Genomic DNA, 16,096 nt, shown 5'->3' with positions numbered 1-16,096 from the left:
GAGGATGCCAGCTCTCATGCACAGCTGGCAGCGATGTTAGATTCCTTGACTTGAAAAGCTGGTATACAGTGTACATCCAACAGAAATGTGCACATACACGCACCAAAACACACACACAGAAATGTCCACAGTCTCAGTAATCATAATAGCTAAACCCTGGCAACAACCCAAAAGGACACCATGTGAAATAAGATTCATAAACTGTGGTCTATTCATGCAGTTGAATACTTATGCCACAGTGAAAAAGTAAGCCACATCCACACTGTCTGAAACTCATAGATGAGTCTCACAATGTTTAATTAAAGAAGGCAGACACAAAAGAACATGTGTACAATTCCATTCAGGCAAGAGTAATCGACAGTTACAAGTCAGGACGCCACCCTCGAGAGGGTGGGCACTGAGCGGAAGGGGAATCAGGGAGTCAGTAGCGTGTCCTGGACTGGATGCTGGTTACATGTGCATCCACTTTATAAAATACCATCATCTAGGTACCCACGACCAGCGCTGTTTTCAATATATATTTGATATTTCAGTTTTGTTTTTTGGGTTTTGAGACAGGGTCTTGCTCTGTCACCCAGGCTGGAGTACGGCAGTGCAATCCTAGATCACTGCAGCCTCAACCGCCTAGGCTCAAGTGATCCTCCCACCTCAGCCTCCCAAGTAGCTGGGACTACAAGCACATGCCACCATGCCCAGCTAATTTTTGTATTTTGTAGAGATAGGATCTCACTATGTTGCCCAGGGTGGTCTTGAACTCCTGAGCTCAAGGAATCATCCCACCTTAACCTCTCAAAATGTTGGGATTACAGAGGTGAGCCACTGCACTCAGCCTATATTTCAATAAAATTTAATAAAAATCAAAACACACAAAAAAATGTATCTACTGATATGGAAGTTTTTTCACAATACTGAGAAAAAGTTACAAAGCAATGCATATAGTATGATCCTGTAATTACAAAAAATAACACATATGCGTAAAACAGGATACACAATGACATTCACTCATTTAAAAATATTTATTGAGCATGTGCAATGCGCCAACACATAATTTATCTGGAAGACGTCTACAAAACTATCCATGCAGAGTCCCATCGCATGCATCGCCACCTCAGCTCCCGCGCTGAGCCAGGGCGGTGTTCCCTACACAGCACTGGCACAGCCCTGTGCAATCCTACATCCCACACGAGTGGATGAGCGATGGCAGGAAGGGCACCACTAACACAGGAGGCGGGAACAGTCACTGTCACGGGGTACACAGGCTGATATGCGGGCGTTCTAGGAGTGTGGACCTACACCTAGCTTAGGAACATGGAGCTCTGACCTAGCCACAGGTCAGCACTGTGGACACCACGGGTGAACACCTAGAAACACAGCCTACTTCTAGAGGGCAGACACTGGGCAGCGGGGGTGGCCACGGCAGCTCCTGCCGAGCCCAAGCGTGTTTGTCTGTGAAGGGCCCTGACGTCACCTGCCAGGCTGGGGAGGGGTCAGTGTGGCACGAACGTTCACCGACTTCGAAGGAGCGTGCAGCAGCCAGGCGCATCTTGGGTTGCTTGTGTTCGTCACCCCTCAGGATACGCACACGGCTTCCAAATAAAGCCTCAACTGTCATCTCCAGATTGGGAACACTTTTTCTCCAACCTGAAAAAGATAAATGACAACAGGTCAGTCAGATAATAAATCATATGATTAACACACTACATTTCCTAATGGTTTGATATTGGACAAGAGAGCAATATTCAGGTGCAGAATTTTCTTAAATGACAAACTTTTAACAAAAAATTATCACAAAGCAAAGCACAAAACAAATATAAAAAATGAAGGAAAACCATTTATTTTTATTTTCTTTGCCACATTAATCCTGAGTCCAAAGAAGAACATTCCATTTTCAGCGGCCTCTGAGACAGGAAGCCCAAGTGAGCTGGGCGAGCTACACATGAATTCATGCACGGACCCAAAGGCTGCCAGTCAGAACACACATCACGGACAACACACCTAGATGAACTGCTGCCTGGCAAGCCACAGAGGCCTGTGTAAAGGGAGCGCCGAGGCACAGCTCAGGCTTCTGCCCATCTGGGGACCCCTCTGGACATGGCACGAGGGGCCTCAGGCTGATGTGGGTCTCTGCTCTCCCTCACTTACTGTGTCACCTGAGGAAATGACTTCCCTGCCAGAGCCCTCCACTTCCTGTGCTGTCAGATGGGAAACGAAGCCAGTAACAGCATGCACTTTCTGTGTATTAAATCACTCGTGCGTAAAACGCGTGGGCCCCAGCGTGGGCCAGCATCTGCCATCACTACCACCACCCAGGCCTGTCTCCCTGAGGACCGGCACCCACAGGACAGAATCTTACAAATACATATCTTACTTTTTGAGATGTGGGGTCTTGCCTGGAAGTGACAACCCAGCTCAGAGCCACCGACATGTGCCTTCTCCACACTGGGTTTCTCTGCAACACAACTGAACCCGTGACCACGTCTCCAGTATGGACAGGGACTGGGTCGTCCATCATAAACAGCGTCTGCTTCCAATGTGTGATGCTGCAAGACAGGGGTGTGTGTGACCTGGAGGCTGGGCGAGGGCAGTCTCCACATGGCCCTCGGGGCGCTGACTCAGGCTCCCACTGGCTCTCACCGGCTCTCACCCTCAGCAGAACCCACGTGGCTGGCAGTCCACCCTGAGGGCCTGGGGACACAAAGCTTGACTTTTCAGGCTAACTCAGGGGGCAGATACACCCCCAGCCCTGTGATCTAAAGGGACTCTATGAGATACACTGGGATCAAAGTTACGCTGGTGAGACAGATCCTGCCAATGCCAAACACAAGGCTGCTCCTGAGACCACTCAGATTCCTGGAGGTGTGGACGGCTCACCCTGGGTGGCCCAGAGGATGTGGAAGCTCAGGGGACACACGGCTGCACTAAAGGTCCTGTGTGGTGTCTGACTCTCCGGCCTGCCAGGAGGACGGCTGGGCACCCCCTTCCTGTGCCCTTGCCTAAGCTGCAGAGGCTGGTGATCTAGCTCCTGCCATTAAACTGTGGTGTACACGGATGGAATCAGGTCCAAGGAGTCGCTTCTGTGATGGCTACAATGTGAGGACCACTGTTACGTTTGGGGGAAAATAGTAAAACGCTAGGATTCTGCACTGGGTTGCGCTGGAAACTTCTCTAAGTTCTTCAGGCTCTGCCGCCCCTCAAACTCCCACTGTCCACAGTGGGGCCAACAGTGAAATGGGGGGCTCCTCAGGTCTCCAGTTTCTCCCTGACTCTGGTCACACCCCTCACCCCAGCCTGTGCCCCAGGTCACTGCTCCCTCCATGCCCCCAGACTCGGGGGTGGGTATAACCAGCCTCCAAGCTGCCCACCTCCACTCGGTGACGGCACTACAGAGGTTACCACAGGACTCTTGTGATGGGGACCACGTGCCAGGCCAGGGCATCAACTCCACACGTCTGCGACCTCCCTGGAGCCGGGGTCCCCTCGTGGGGCCATCACGCTGGGGAGTCAGCAGGGTAGGTGCCAGGGCGGGGCAGGTGCCAGAGCGGGGCAGCCAACCCCACCCCAGTTCCAAAGGGAAGGCCTGCTGGGCCCCAAAGGCGGCTCCACCGCCACGCGTGTCCAGGATGCTGGAGGGGAAACGTGTCCCAAAAAACAACCATCCCTCCAAAACCCTCCAAAGCCGTCAGGTGAACCCCTACGTCCTGCGGAGGCGCTTTGGGTCGGACCATGAATTAGCCGTGGGTGCTCCTCGGGGCGGGAAAACAGGAAGCTCCTCCCGCTGGGGCTGCTGGGGGTGGGGGTGGACGCCCCAGGCTGGGCCCAGAGTGGGGGCGAGACCCGGAAGGAGGCACACAGGCTGCGGTGTCTACACCACCCTGCGCCCCCACGCGCGCCGCCCCCACCCCACGTGGCCCACCCGCCACGACCGCCACGCCGCGTCCCGCCCCCTCCTGCGCGCCCCATCCCCGCGCCCGCCCCGCCCTCCGCGCCCCCCACCCCGCACCCCGTGCCCGCCCCGCCCCCGCCCCGCCTTCCGCGCCCCCCACCCCGCACCCCGTGCCCGCCCCGCCCTCCGCGCCCGCCCCGCACACTCACGGGTGGAAGGGCCCGGTGCTGAGCACCTGCGGCGGCTGCCCCTCCTGCAGGCTCTGGAAGTGGACGCTAAACCAGGCGGTGAAGCCGTGCAGGGTCCCCGCCTTCCTGATGTCGAAGCGCAGGTCGCCCCTCAGGGTCTGGGTCAAGCAGACGACAAGGCACGCGTGGGCACCGCGTGGCACCGCAGGGCCGGGATGGGGCGGCCCCCTCCGCGCGCCCCGCGCAGACGCTGAACGCGTCAGGAACCGCAGAAAAGCCCCCGCCCTGGGAAACCACCCCCAAAACCCACATCACGAGTTCAGACGCTTCAGTCAGAAACGTGTCAGGCCATCTGAGCTGCTTGCGCCCAGTTTTCTGCCCCAGATTCCTGCGGAATCTTTTCGGCGCTCAGCTCTTCAGCCTAAGGCGTTGGAGAGCTCCAGGCTGGGCGTTTCCACGCAGAACCAACTAAAAACCACAGCTGCGCCCGCGCCGCCCACCCCATCTCCAGACGCGGCGCCAACTGGGCGCCAGGCAGGGCGGGGCGCGGGGATCCCGCCCAGAACCCACGAGCGCCACCGCGCGGCCACAGACAGGGATTCGTGGAGGGAATTTTAACAGTTCTGTCATGAAGGGTGGCTAAAAACACGTGAAAAAAAACTGTAATGCAAATACCATAATGAAACGAAATATAATTTATTTGATTTTGAAGATGCTGAGAATATTAAACATAAATCTAAAATGAAGACGCTAGAGACATCTATAAAGAAAATGATGTACAATATGAAAGAATCAGAACGTAAAGAAGAAAAAAGACTGGAAAAAATCAGTAGCAAACGTTTTATAAATTCACTTATTTGTATAATAAAATAATTAGTTACTCACACCCCCAGCGCTCACTGAAGGTTTATGATAATCTGGTCTGTTTCATGGTCACTGATTATCTAATGTAAGGAGCAATTCATCTTTTTCTCACCTCTAAATCAGAAATTTGCACGGTTCTCATGTCCAACTGCAATATAGTGCACGGTTCAGAGAGACAGTCTTCTGGTTTCAAAATGTGGTTATACTTGGGCTTTGAAAAAAACTCCTTAATTGCTAAAGATCTAGGGGAAAAGGTCAAAGCAACTGTTGAGTGTCATTGCAAACATCTCAGGCTTCAAAACACACACGTGGGACTGCGGTGAGTGCTTTCTCTTCTGTGTCACCAGGATGCTAAGCCACCGTCTGGGGGCCCTGGACCCCCAGAGCAGCCCTCAGGCCTCCAGAGGCTCTGGGTGCCTCCCACTCTGAGAGGACCCAGACCCTACCCAGGCATCCAGAGCCTTCCCGAGCCTGACCTGGAGGCATTCAGGAGCCTGCGAGTCACTGGGCGCTTCCCTGTGACGTCTCATTCGTGGGATCTGAGCACATGGAAACCAACGCTTACCCCTCATAACCTAGAGGACAAGGAGAGTTGCAGCGTGTCTTGCCTAGTTTTAGAATCTATTTGATTTCAAAATATCTTTTGTGGATTTTCTATTAACAGTAAATGAAAGCGGTATTCCTGCTGTAGGTTACTCTATAATAAACGTTAAGGAACTAGAAGAGCTGAGGTGGCCTGAGTGAGTCCGAGTTTCAGGAGAAATACTTCCTTTGTTGTTACACAAATTCAACACAGAAACAGACACTAGATGCCACATGGCCCCCTGTGTGTCACCGTTTGCCAACCGCCATCACTGGTTGCACTGGGCTTGTCAGTAAGTCACCTATTATTTACCACAGAAATGTTTTAAAAAATAAGCAAAGCAGTAACTTCTGAAATAGCAAATAAAAGTGAATGTTTTAATAAAGATTTCACTATATTTACATATTTCTGATTATTTTTCTGATAAAAAATTTCGAATTTAAAAATTGGAAAAAATGGACAAGTACAAAGAAAAGTTTAAATTCCCCATATGCTTGTCTTAGCATTGTGATATTTTTATCCCCCAGACATATTTATATAAATTTATTTATGCAAACTAACATCCATTCTGTATACATGGTTTATTCTGCCAAGCTTTACTGTCTCTTAAACCCTCTCTAAATATCATTACACGTCCTTAAAAACCTATGGTTTCTTTTTCAGCAGCTGGACCGCAGTGCTCCACCAGATGGATACACAGCAATTCAACCACGTTCCTCTAGGATGGCCACTGACTTCCAGTGCCCGGAGGAACACTCAGGTGGGAGGCTCTGGCAGTGACTGGGGTGGGCGGCCTGATGCCAACCTCTAAGGCCCCGGCAGCCACACCTCCCTGCCACTGCCAGGCAAGCCCAGGCTACTATTTTAATTTACTCTTTGCTTGTCGGGTAGGGAAAACAGCCTGTATTTTAATTTGCATTTTAACTACTAACAACATTATAATTTTTCATAATTTATTGGTAATTTTATTTTTTGTAGTTTGCCTGTTCACGTGATTGGGCTGTAATTCCATCTGGCTAGTCATCTCTTTCTAATTGATTCCAAGACCTGTCAGCACATGATTTCTCTAATTACTTGTTTGCTTTCACAGTCGCGTTTTTGCTGATTTCTACCACATAGACTGCCAGATTCTATCTAGCACAGGGTCCATTCCATCCATTGTTGCTGCTCATTTCTCCACCTAAGATGGTGCACACAGGCCCCCATGGATGTCTGTCGTTGACGTTGATTCCATGCAGAATTAAGTTTTCACGTATGGCGTGAGAGAACAAGAGCTAATCAATTGCTCCAGAATAATATGCTGACTCGGCCCTCACTCCCTCCTAATACATGTAATGCAACCTTTTTCACATACGAAAAAAATTTTTGTTCCTTGCATTCTACCCTGCTCTGCTCATCTATCTTTTCTTGTTATAGCACCATACTGTTTTAATTACTCCAATGCTATAACAGATTGTCCTATCTGGGTGCACAGGTACCCTCATTTATCCGACCATAGTGTGTGATCTCCCAGGGCCTTGGCCCACCTGCAGACTGTGGACCAGGAGGCCCCACAAGACAGTGCCAGTCCTAGCTGTGGACACTTACTTGAGAGCGCTGAGGTTGAACTCGTACGCGTTGTCCCAGAAGAGCACCTTGCTACGATAGTCCTTATCAGCACTGCAGGGCACAAGGTGCAATGCGGCCATGGTGGGCCAAATGACCCCGTCCTCCTTCAGCCAGGCATCCCGGGCATACAGGATGGACTCGATCATGAACTCAAACTGCATAGGAGTGAAAGACACACAGGAGACACATCACAGGCCCTGTGGCTGCACAGGCCTCTCACCACCACTTTAATAACACTAGTCCAAGAGTTCTACAGTTTTAGCCTCAAGAATATTCCTGCCTAGGCCAGTGTACCATGCGAGAGAACATCTCGAGGGTTTATTTTATGCCCACATGTAATGGTCACTGATGCATCTCACAGCCTGGGTTTAAGTCACATAATTTCCCATTAGAACTAAGAACTGGAGAGGAGCTAAAAGCAAGGACAAATCTTCACTCTTGTCCCGTCTCAGTCACTGAAGAGTTCGTAACTACCAGATTCTGAAAGAGCCCTGAAGTGTTGCAGGATCCCAACTGTTAAATAAAATATATTTGGTCTGTAGTACTCTCCAAATTTCCACAGCCCTTTAAGTAGACTGAAATCACTCCTTAAGAAACCGAAAGCCACGCAGGCATGCCCTGGCCATTCACATGGTCCTTTGGTCCACCTTGCATCCCTCAGAAGGTCCCAAGTCAAGGGAAGCACATCACATCTATGACTGAGGAACTGGGGACCCAGCACCCTCAAAGGCCAGGCCTTCTGTTGGAACCAGAACTTGCTTCTAACACAGAAAGGAGTAGAGGGAGCACCAGCGAGGTGGGGCCAAGGCCTGTGGCCCTTGCAAGCCACGCGGGAGCCTGCACTTCATCCTGTAGTTGACGAGAAACAACAGAAGTGTTTTGCTTCCCTTAAATAATCTCAAGCCGGTTTTATTATAGAAGTAGTACATGTTTTGTATGGAAAATGTAGAAAAACTATGAAGACTCAAACAAAAATAAAAATCACATATTAACCCAGTACCCAGAAGGAACCACTGTTATCACTCTGCAGCTTACCTTCAAGTATTTTTCTACACATGCACACAAAAAATATATACATCTAATTTTTTAATCTCATTTTTTCAGTTATAAAGTGAAACTGAGCTTTTTTGGTGTACAGTCTACGAACTTTAGCACTTGTGTGGATTTTGTCCTCACAACCACAGCCAGCATACACACAGCTCTGCCACCCCAAAACACTCTTCACACTTATCTCTGGTGGTCATGCTGTCCCCCACCCCAGCCTCTCAAGCCACCAATCTGGTCTCCATCCCCATGGTCTTGTGTCTTTTTGAGAATATCGTATAAATGGAACCAGACAGTATATAACCTTTCAAGGCAAGCTTCTTTCACTCACTGTACTGTTTCTGGGGTTCCTCCAAATTACCTGTTTCAATAACTGGCTCCTCTTCACTGCTCAGTGGTATTCCGCTGTGTGGATGTACCAGTTTATCCTTAAGGATTATCCTGATGAAGGACACTGGGGTTGTTTCCAGTTTTTTTTTCGCAATTATAAAGAGAGCTAGTATAATCATTCACATACAGGTATTTGTGTGAACACAGCTTGCATTTCTCTGGGTTGAATACACAGGAGAGGGACTCCTGGGCATAAGGTGAGAGCACATACAACTCTGTAAGAAAGCACTCACCTGTTTCCACAGTGGCATGAGCCCTCCAGCAATGCACGACTTTCAGCTATTCCTCATCCTCGATGGCACTTGGTATTAGCATCAGATTTTTTTTTTTTTAGTCATTTTTCAGTAGGTGTGATATCTCACTGTGGCTTTAATGTGTATTTCCCTGATGGCTAATACATGTGTGTATCTGATATCTGTACATCCACTTTGGCAAAGTGTCTGTTCTTTTGCCCATTTTCAATTGGCTTGTTTTCTTCCTGTTGAGTTTTGAGATTTCTCTGTATATTCAGAACATACACTGGATATATTCTTTGCGATATTTTCTCCTAATCTTAGCTTGTCTTTTTTATTCTCTTAGTATCATCCCTTTGTAGAGCGGTCGTTTTTAGTTTTGATGAAATTCAATTTATCAACGTTTTCTGTTATGGATCATGCTTTTAGAGTCGCATCTAAAAACTCTTTGCCCAAGTCCAGGTGATGAAGATTTTCTATGATTTTTTCAAGAAGCTTTATAGTTTTATATTTTACACACTTAGATCTATGATCAATTTTAAGTTCAGCTCTGGATAGGGTGTGAGGTTGAGGTGTTGTTTTTTACATATGGATGACAACTATTCCAGTAACATTTGCTGAAAAGACTTTTTCTCCATTAAATTGATTTTTGTCCCTTTGTTAAAAAATCAATTGACCGTATATGTAGAAATCTATTCTTCTTCTCCATTCCATTGACTTACATGTCTGTCCCTTCACCAATACCACACTGTCCTGAATACTGTACCTTTAAAATCAAGTAGTGTAGTTCCTCCAACTTTACTCTTCTTTTTAAAAATTGTATCAGCTACTCTAGTTCTCTCAGTCCATTTTTGTGTTGCCAAAAAGGAATATCTGAGGCTGGGTAATTTATAAAGAAATGAGGTTTATCTGGCTCATGGTTCTGCTGTTTGGGAAAGTTCAGGATTGGGCATCTAGTGAGGGCTTCAGGCTGCTTCCCCTCACAGTGGAAGGAAGGCAAAGGGAAGCTGGCACATGCAGAGACCACAGGGTGAGAGCAGAGGCAAGTGGGGGTGCCAGGCTCTTTTTCACAACCAGCTCTTGTTGGGACCTGAGAGAGCGAGAACTCACTTATTTACCCACGAGGAAGGGCATTCATCTATTCATGAGGGATCCACACCCATGACCCAAACACTTCCCACTAAGCCCCACCTCCCAACACCACCACACTGAGGATCAAATTTCAACATAAGATTTGGTGGGGACAGACCATAGCACTAGTTCCTTTACATTCCACATACATTTCATAATGAGCTTATCTATAAGAACAAATCCTGCTTGGATTCTAATTGGAATTTTATTAAGTCTACAGATCAATTTAAGAAGAACATACATCTTTACTAGGTTGAGTCTTATCTCTCCATTTATTTAGGTTTTCTGAGATTTCTTTCATTATCATCTCATCATTTTTGGCATCCAGATCATGTTTTGTTAGATTTCTAAGCCTTTCATATTTTTGAAGCTACTGTAAATAATATTATTTAATTTCTAATTGTACACTGCAAAGATATAAAAATGACTTCTGTATCATGACCTTGCTAAACTCCCTTACTAGTTTTAGGAAATTTTCTCATAGATTCCTTAGGATTTTCTGTAGGTTTTTTTGTAGATGTCCTATGTCATGTTAAATTTCCTTCCATTTCTAGTTTGCTGAGCATTTTATCATGAACTGATGTTGAATTTTGTCAATTTTTTTCTGTATTAATTGATATGGTCATGATTTTTCTTCTTCAGACTGTTAATATGGTAGATTACACTGATTGATTTTCAAATATTGAACCAGCCTTGCATTCCAAGGATAGTTTCCTTTTTTGTTATGGTGTATTATTATTCCTTTTATATCTTGCTGGTTTAAATTTGCTAATGTTTTCTTGAGGATTTTTACATTTATGTTCATGAAGCAGTTATTGGTCTGTAGGTTTCACATTTTGTGTTAACCTTGGTTTTGATATTAGGGCAATGCTTACCTCATATAATGAGTGAGGGAGTGTTCCCTCTTCTTTTCCGAAAGAAGTTATTTAGAATTGGAGTTTTTTCTTCATTAAATGTGTTGACAGAATTCACCAGTGAAATCATTTAGGCTAGAGATTTACCTTTCAGAAGGGTTTTAAACTATTAATTCAATATCTTTACTAGTTATTGGACCATTCAGGTTATCTATTTCATGTTAGATGAACTGTGGTAATTTGCAGTTTTCAAAAGAACTGGTCCGTTTCATGGCCCTTCTTTGCTTCCCACTCTATGAACATACACTCTATGTATGTACATAGAGGGAGAAGAGGGAAAATGATAACTCAAGAGTATTTCAGGAATACAGTTGTTCCTTGGTGTCTATGGGGGACTTGTTCCAGGATCCCTGTGGATACTCAAATCCTTGGATGCTCAAGTCCCCCATATAAAATAATGTGGTTTTTACATACAGGCTACACACATCTTCCGACAGACTTTAAATCATCTCTAGATTACTTCTACTAATACAATGTCAATGTTATGTAACTAGCTGTTAGTTACTGTATTGGTTTGTTATTTGTATTGATGTTTATTGTTGTGTTGTTATTTTTATTTTCAGATATTTTCAATACATGTAGGTTGTATCTGCAGATATGGAGCCCACAAATATTTGACTGTACTTCAAATTCTTGTCGTCTTCACCAATCAACTGCTACTATGTCTTTGTTCCAGAGTCCTCAAATAGTTTCTCCCTGTCTCCAGGATTTATAGCTGCATTCAGTGGGAGAGATGACAGGAGTGTGCCTTCTCCATCTTACCTGGAATTGAAGCTAGGTTACCACTATGTCTAATTTTTAAACACAAAATTGGAATCATACTGTACATACTCCTTGTGCTTTTTTAAAAACCAGCAACATGTCACCAACTTTTTCCAAAGTTCGTTAAAAATCTTTCTAAAACATAATTTTCAATGATCATATGTATTGCTACAATTCTATTGTTTCCAATTGTCTCCCCATTGTAAATGGTGCTGCCATAAACATTTTTTAACATAAATTTCTGTACAAATTTGATTATTTCCTTAGGATAATTTCATCAAAAAAATTTTGGTGCCTGGTCTCTGGGTCCAGCTGCTGGGAAGGAAGACACTCTGCAGTCTCAGCACCCACCAGCTCCTCCTCCTTCCTCCTCCCCTGAGGTGAATGTGCCCTCAGAAGTGCAAGCTGCCAATTAACTATGCTGCATTTTTTATGACATGAAAGTTCGGAAATGCTCGAGGCCAAAAAAAAAAAAATCAAGAAAAGAAAAAAGGCTGTCATTTTTTGTCTCAGTGCAGACAAAGTGCGTTGTTGTAGAAGGCGGTGAAGAGACCTTGGTTGGAGATGTAGGTGCAGCCATAAGTGGTCCTTCAAGCATGTGGTGGCAATGTTTCCTGAAAAAGGTGTCTCTGTACTTTGCATGAGGCAAGCTTTAAAACCAAGGAATCCAGAAGAGTTGATGGTTTTGTGTGTGTGTGTGGGCACCAGAACTAACTAACACCTCTGAAAAGTAAAATGATCTACATGAGCTCCAGGAATGCAACCAAAAAGAAACATCAAGGCATAAAACATGAACGACAAGTAAAGGGGCCAGAAGCCCTCCCTTGGGCCTGTCCCACTGGGAAGTCAGGTGGCCTTGGGTGTGGCCTCTGCAGGGTGCTCTGTGTAGATCATCCTTCAGTGCCACAAACGGAAAGTGCCCGTGTTTACTGTCATCCTCTTGTTGTGTAAATAAGGCAAATACATTTCAGCCAGGGTCTTACTGATGGAGAGCTGTCCCATCACCTAAACTACACATTCTATAAATATGTGCAAACAGCCCTAAATAAATCCAAAGTCTAAAGTTTTATTGGTGTGAAATTAAATTCTTATTGGCCACGTGCCTGTTTTCATGAGCTGACTTATAAAGATTTTTGTTAAGCTCAGCATTTGTAATAATACAGTCCATAAAACAGTACAAGGCTGTGTGAAGAGAATTATTACATCTTTGTAACCTCAGCAGTTACTTCGTTTCTTTTGCTTAGAAAATTGGTCATAATGTGGTTGGAATTTTGGTCCAAATTCTTTATTCTTCCTTGAGCTAAACAGAATAACGGAATATAGTATGTCCTCATCACATATGACAGCACTAATACACTAACAACAGTAAGACTGAGTCTGGCAGTCTTTGAATTCTACCAAATATGTAACGGAAACCCTCAGTGACCCTGCGAAGCGTCCTGAAATCCAGGAGGCATTCTCTGCACCTACAGTGCCACTGGCTAGTGGGAGACTGTTGAGTGTGTCCTCAGGAGAACAAGCAAGATCCTGTAACAACTAATGATTAACGCAAATTAGGGCTCCATTGTCACCTGCTTTGTTAACAAAAATGATTAAATGGTCTGTTGACAATCTAGGACACCTGTGGTATCTTTACTTGCCTCTCCTTCAGAACTTTGCTGCTTCTGGAATAATAAAATATGGAAGAACAAAAAAACTGTAATGCTCTTTGACTTATTCTGTCCTATTTTCCTTCAAAAGCCTTTATCAATTCACACTGCCAAAAAGTGTACGGCAGTACGCATTTCCCCACAACCCCAGCCTGGGGATCATCAGATATTAGAGGACTGCTCAGCCAACTTCCCAGGTCAAAACTATTAAGGTTACTTTTAAATTGCTGGTGACATTAAACAATGTTCAACCTTCTGGCCTCTGGCATTTCTCTGCCTTTTTAGTCCCTGCTCACCTTCCATGAGATATCTTTTTATGTTTTTCTTACTGCAACTCTCTATGTCACGCAAGCTGCAATTCTTTAGTTTCATTTACCATTTAATAATTGTTAGCTGTGCTAATGTATGAAGGGGAATTTTTTGTCAAATATTTTATTTGACAGCTTCATTATGAACTTGGTTCTTAGAAAGACCTTTCCCATCCTAACAACAGATAAACTTTTAGCAATTTTTTTATGTTTCCTTCTTTTCTTAACTATTTAACTCTTGAGCCCATCTGAGGTTTATTTTAGCAGATGGTGTGAAGAAGGGACTCTTTTCTCCAAATCAATCGTCCCAGCACCATCTCTGAATAACTGCATGCCCTTGCACTGACTGAAAGCTGGCCCCTCCTATGCTAAACGCACATGCACTCTTCCCTGTCTCAGACTTTTACTACATGTCAGCGTCCAAGTAGGAAGATGGACCATTAGAGATGAAGGCCTGAGGGCTGAGGGGCTCTGAGAACAGGCAGACAGCAGGCAAGGAGGACGTGAAGGGGGCCAGACGCACAGGTGCAGGGGAAAGGCAGACAGCAGGCAAGGAGGACGTGAAGGGGGCCAGACGCACAGGTGCAGGGAAGAATGCGGCAGCTCGGGAGAGGGGCAGCCTGGGGACGGAAAGTGGAGGTGGGTGCAGCTGCATCAACAACTCCCAAATTCACACCCACCCTCCCTCAAAGCCTCCAACCCTGTACGCCAATAACTATCACCACAGGGACTCTTGCAGCCCCGTCTGCCCTGTTCTGGGCCTCCTTGGGCTGAGTAATGATGGTGGTGCTCCCTCAATCCCCCCAGGGAGAGTCTGAAGTCGGAGCTGCCTCAAGCCCTCACCTGCAAAGCTCCGCCTACCCCCTGCACTGCCTGCACAGGAGAAACCACCACATGGTCCTGTCTGAACTTGCCCCAGCATTCCTCCGAATGTCCTGCTCAGGGTGGCCCCTCCAGGCCAACGCCCACCAAGACCCCAGCCATGTCCCCCCTGCCCAATCAATAGCTGGTCCTGCACATCGGATGTGCATCCTGTGCTCAAGACCCACACAGATGTTCAACCTCCCCAAGGTCCTCCCTACCCTGGCCCCCAGCCCGTCCTGGTGGCCCACTCCCTGCGGATCAGGGCTGGGAGGCACCGTCCTGCTCACGCCAAGCCCCCAACGGCACATCCTGCCTGCTGGCCCTGCTCTGCATCTCCACACCTGCGCCATGCCAAGCCCTGGCTCCTACATCTTGACAGTAAAGCCACAGTCAGTCCTGGAAGTCTGTGCACCTCCCACACAGAGGGGCCTCCCTTCACACAGGCTGTCCCAGGCCTCTGCATGCTGGGGCTGGACCACAGCCAGTCCCTGGCCTCCAGTCCCGGCCACACATACCCAGGGGCCTCCAAAACACAGCCCACCTCTTACTCCATCACTCACACACACCGCTGGCACTCCCCTCGGTGTCCAGGATGTGGCACAAAGTCCTCAGACACACAGTACCCTACATCTGGCCTCTGCCTCCCTGATGCAACACAGTCTGGCCAATCCGGCCACTGGGCAGCCCCGGAACACAGCAACATGGTGAACACAGTGGCTACTCCTCTCCCCTCCCTCTGCCCCACGTCCCTCCTGTGTCCCTGTCACCCAACCCAGGGCACAGCCGGACACCGCAGCAGCCAGGCTTCCCCACATCAGTGCCCACACACCCCTGGCCTCACCACAGCCCCACTCCTCTTCTGTCCTCTTTTTGTCCCCGTAGCCAGGCACGAGCTGTCAACAGACACTTATTGAATGGGCACAGCTGTTCAGGGGCAAAGGTGAAAGCCCCTTCAGGGATTGGGAGTGGAGCCCGTTTCTCTAGTGTGTCACCTTATGGCTCCACAGACGTTATTAATAAGCCAAGTCACAGCATGGACATTGAGTCTATTTACATTTACCTTCTGACAACAAAATTTCAACAGGACTAAAAGCCAATGCCATCTGTTACCAAGGGAAACCGTTTCCTGGAGAAGCAGCAGCCATATTTCACACTCCTTCACCCAGACCCCATCTTTCTGGGTCTCTACACTGAGACGCAGTTTCAGGTTGGGATGCTCTACTCCGATGTCCTGTGTTCCAGGATGCTGAGCCCAGGAGGAGAGCACCGGGCAGACAGCGTCCAGCCACACTCCCGTCACTTTCCCTCCAAGCAGACAGTGTTTGTGCAGGGCATATTCACAAGCAACCAGAAAACAGTCCACTTCCACCCACATGTGAAACTCAGGGTGAACGACCCAGGCCAGGCCAGGCACATGCTGGCCCCACAGATGCCCAAGTGGCTTCACAGCATCACTGGGGCCAGTCTAAGGTAAGAAGACCCTGGCCAGGGATGAAGGCCCTACTGGTGTTAAAGAAATAGCCTTACCTGTTAGGCACAGGATTTTTACAGATTCCCGAGAACACAGTTCACGTAAATCACTCATGAAAATGTTACATGAACTTTGACTTAAATTTCTCATAAAGGCATTTTTTAAATCAGGTGAAAATTCAAGACACTGAGCCAATGTGCACAC

The 16,096-nt window shown here is 47.0% G+C and overlaps 1 protein-coding gene across 3 annotated transcripts in view; it reads right to left on the bottom strand.

The window, feature by feature from the left end:
- Window positions 1–280: 280 nt before the first annotated feature.
- Window positions 281–16,096, bottom strand: part of LOC105472466 (protein arginine methyltransferase 2) — a 31,101-nt gene continuing 15,285 nt past the window's right edge. For 2 of the 3 annotated variants that reach the window (XM_011725703.2, XM_011725704.3), the window contains exons 7-11: window positions 7,106–7,281; window positions 5,048–5,177; window positions 4,093–4,229; window positions 2,369–2,540; window positions 281–1,641 (exon numbers count right to left, since the gene is read on the bottom strand). In XM_011725703.2, coding sequence (XP_011724005.1) covers window positions 1,609–1,641; window positions 2,369–2,540; window positions 4,093–4,229; window positions 5,048–5,177; window positions 7,106–7,281 — 648 coding nt within the window. In that variant the 3' untranslated portion in view covers window positions 281–1,608. The other variant, XM_011725705.2, reaches the window with a different exon arrangement.

Source organism: Macaca nemestrina, chromosome 4 (assembly GCF_043159975.1).
Source record: "Macaca nemestrina isolate mMacNem1 chromosome 4, mMacNem.hap1, whole genome shotgun sequence".
NCBI lineage: Eukaryota > Metazoa > Chordata > Mammalia > Primates > Cercopithecidae > Macaca > Macaca nemestrina.
Note: the sequence above shows the minus strand (reverse complement) of the source record. Positions and strands in the feature narration are given on the sequence as shown.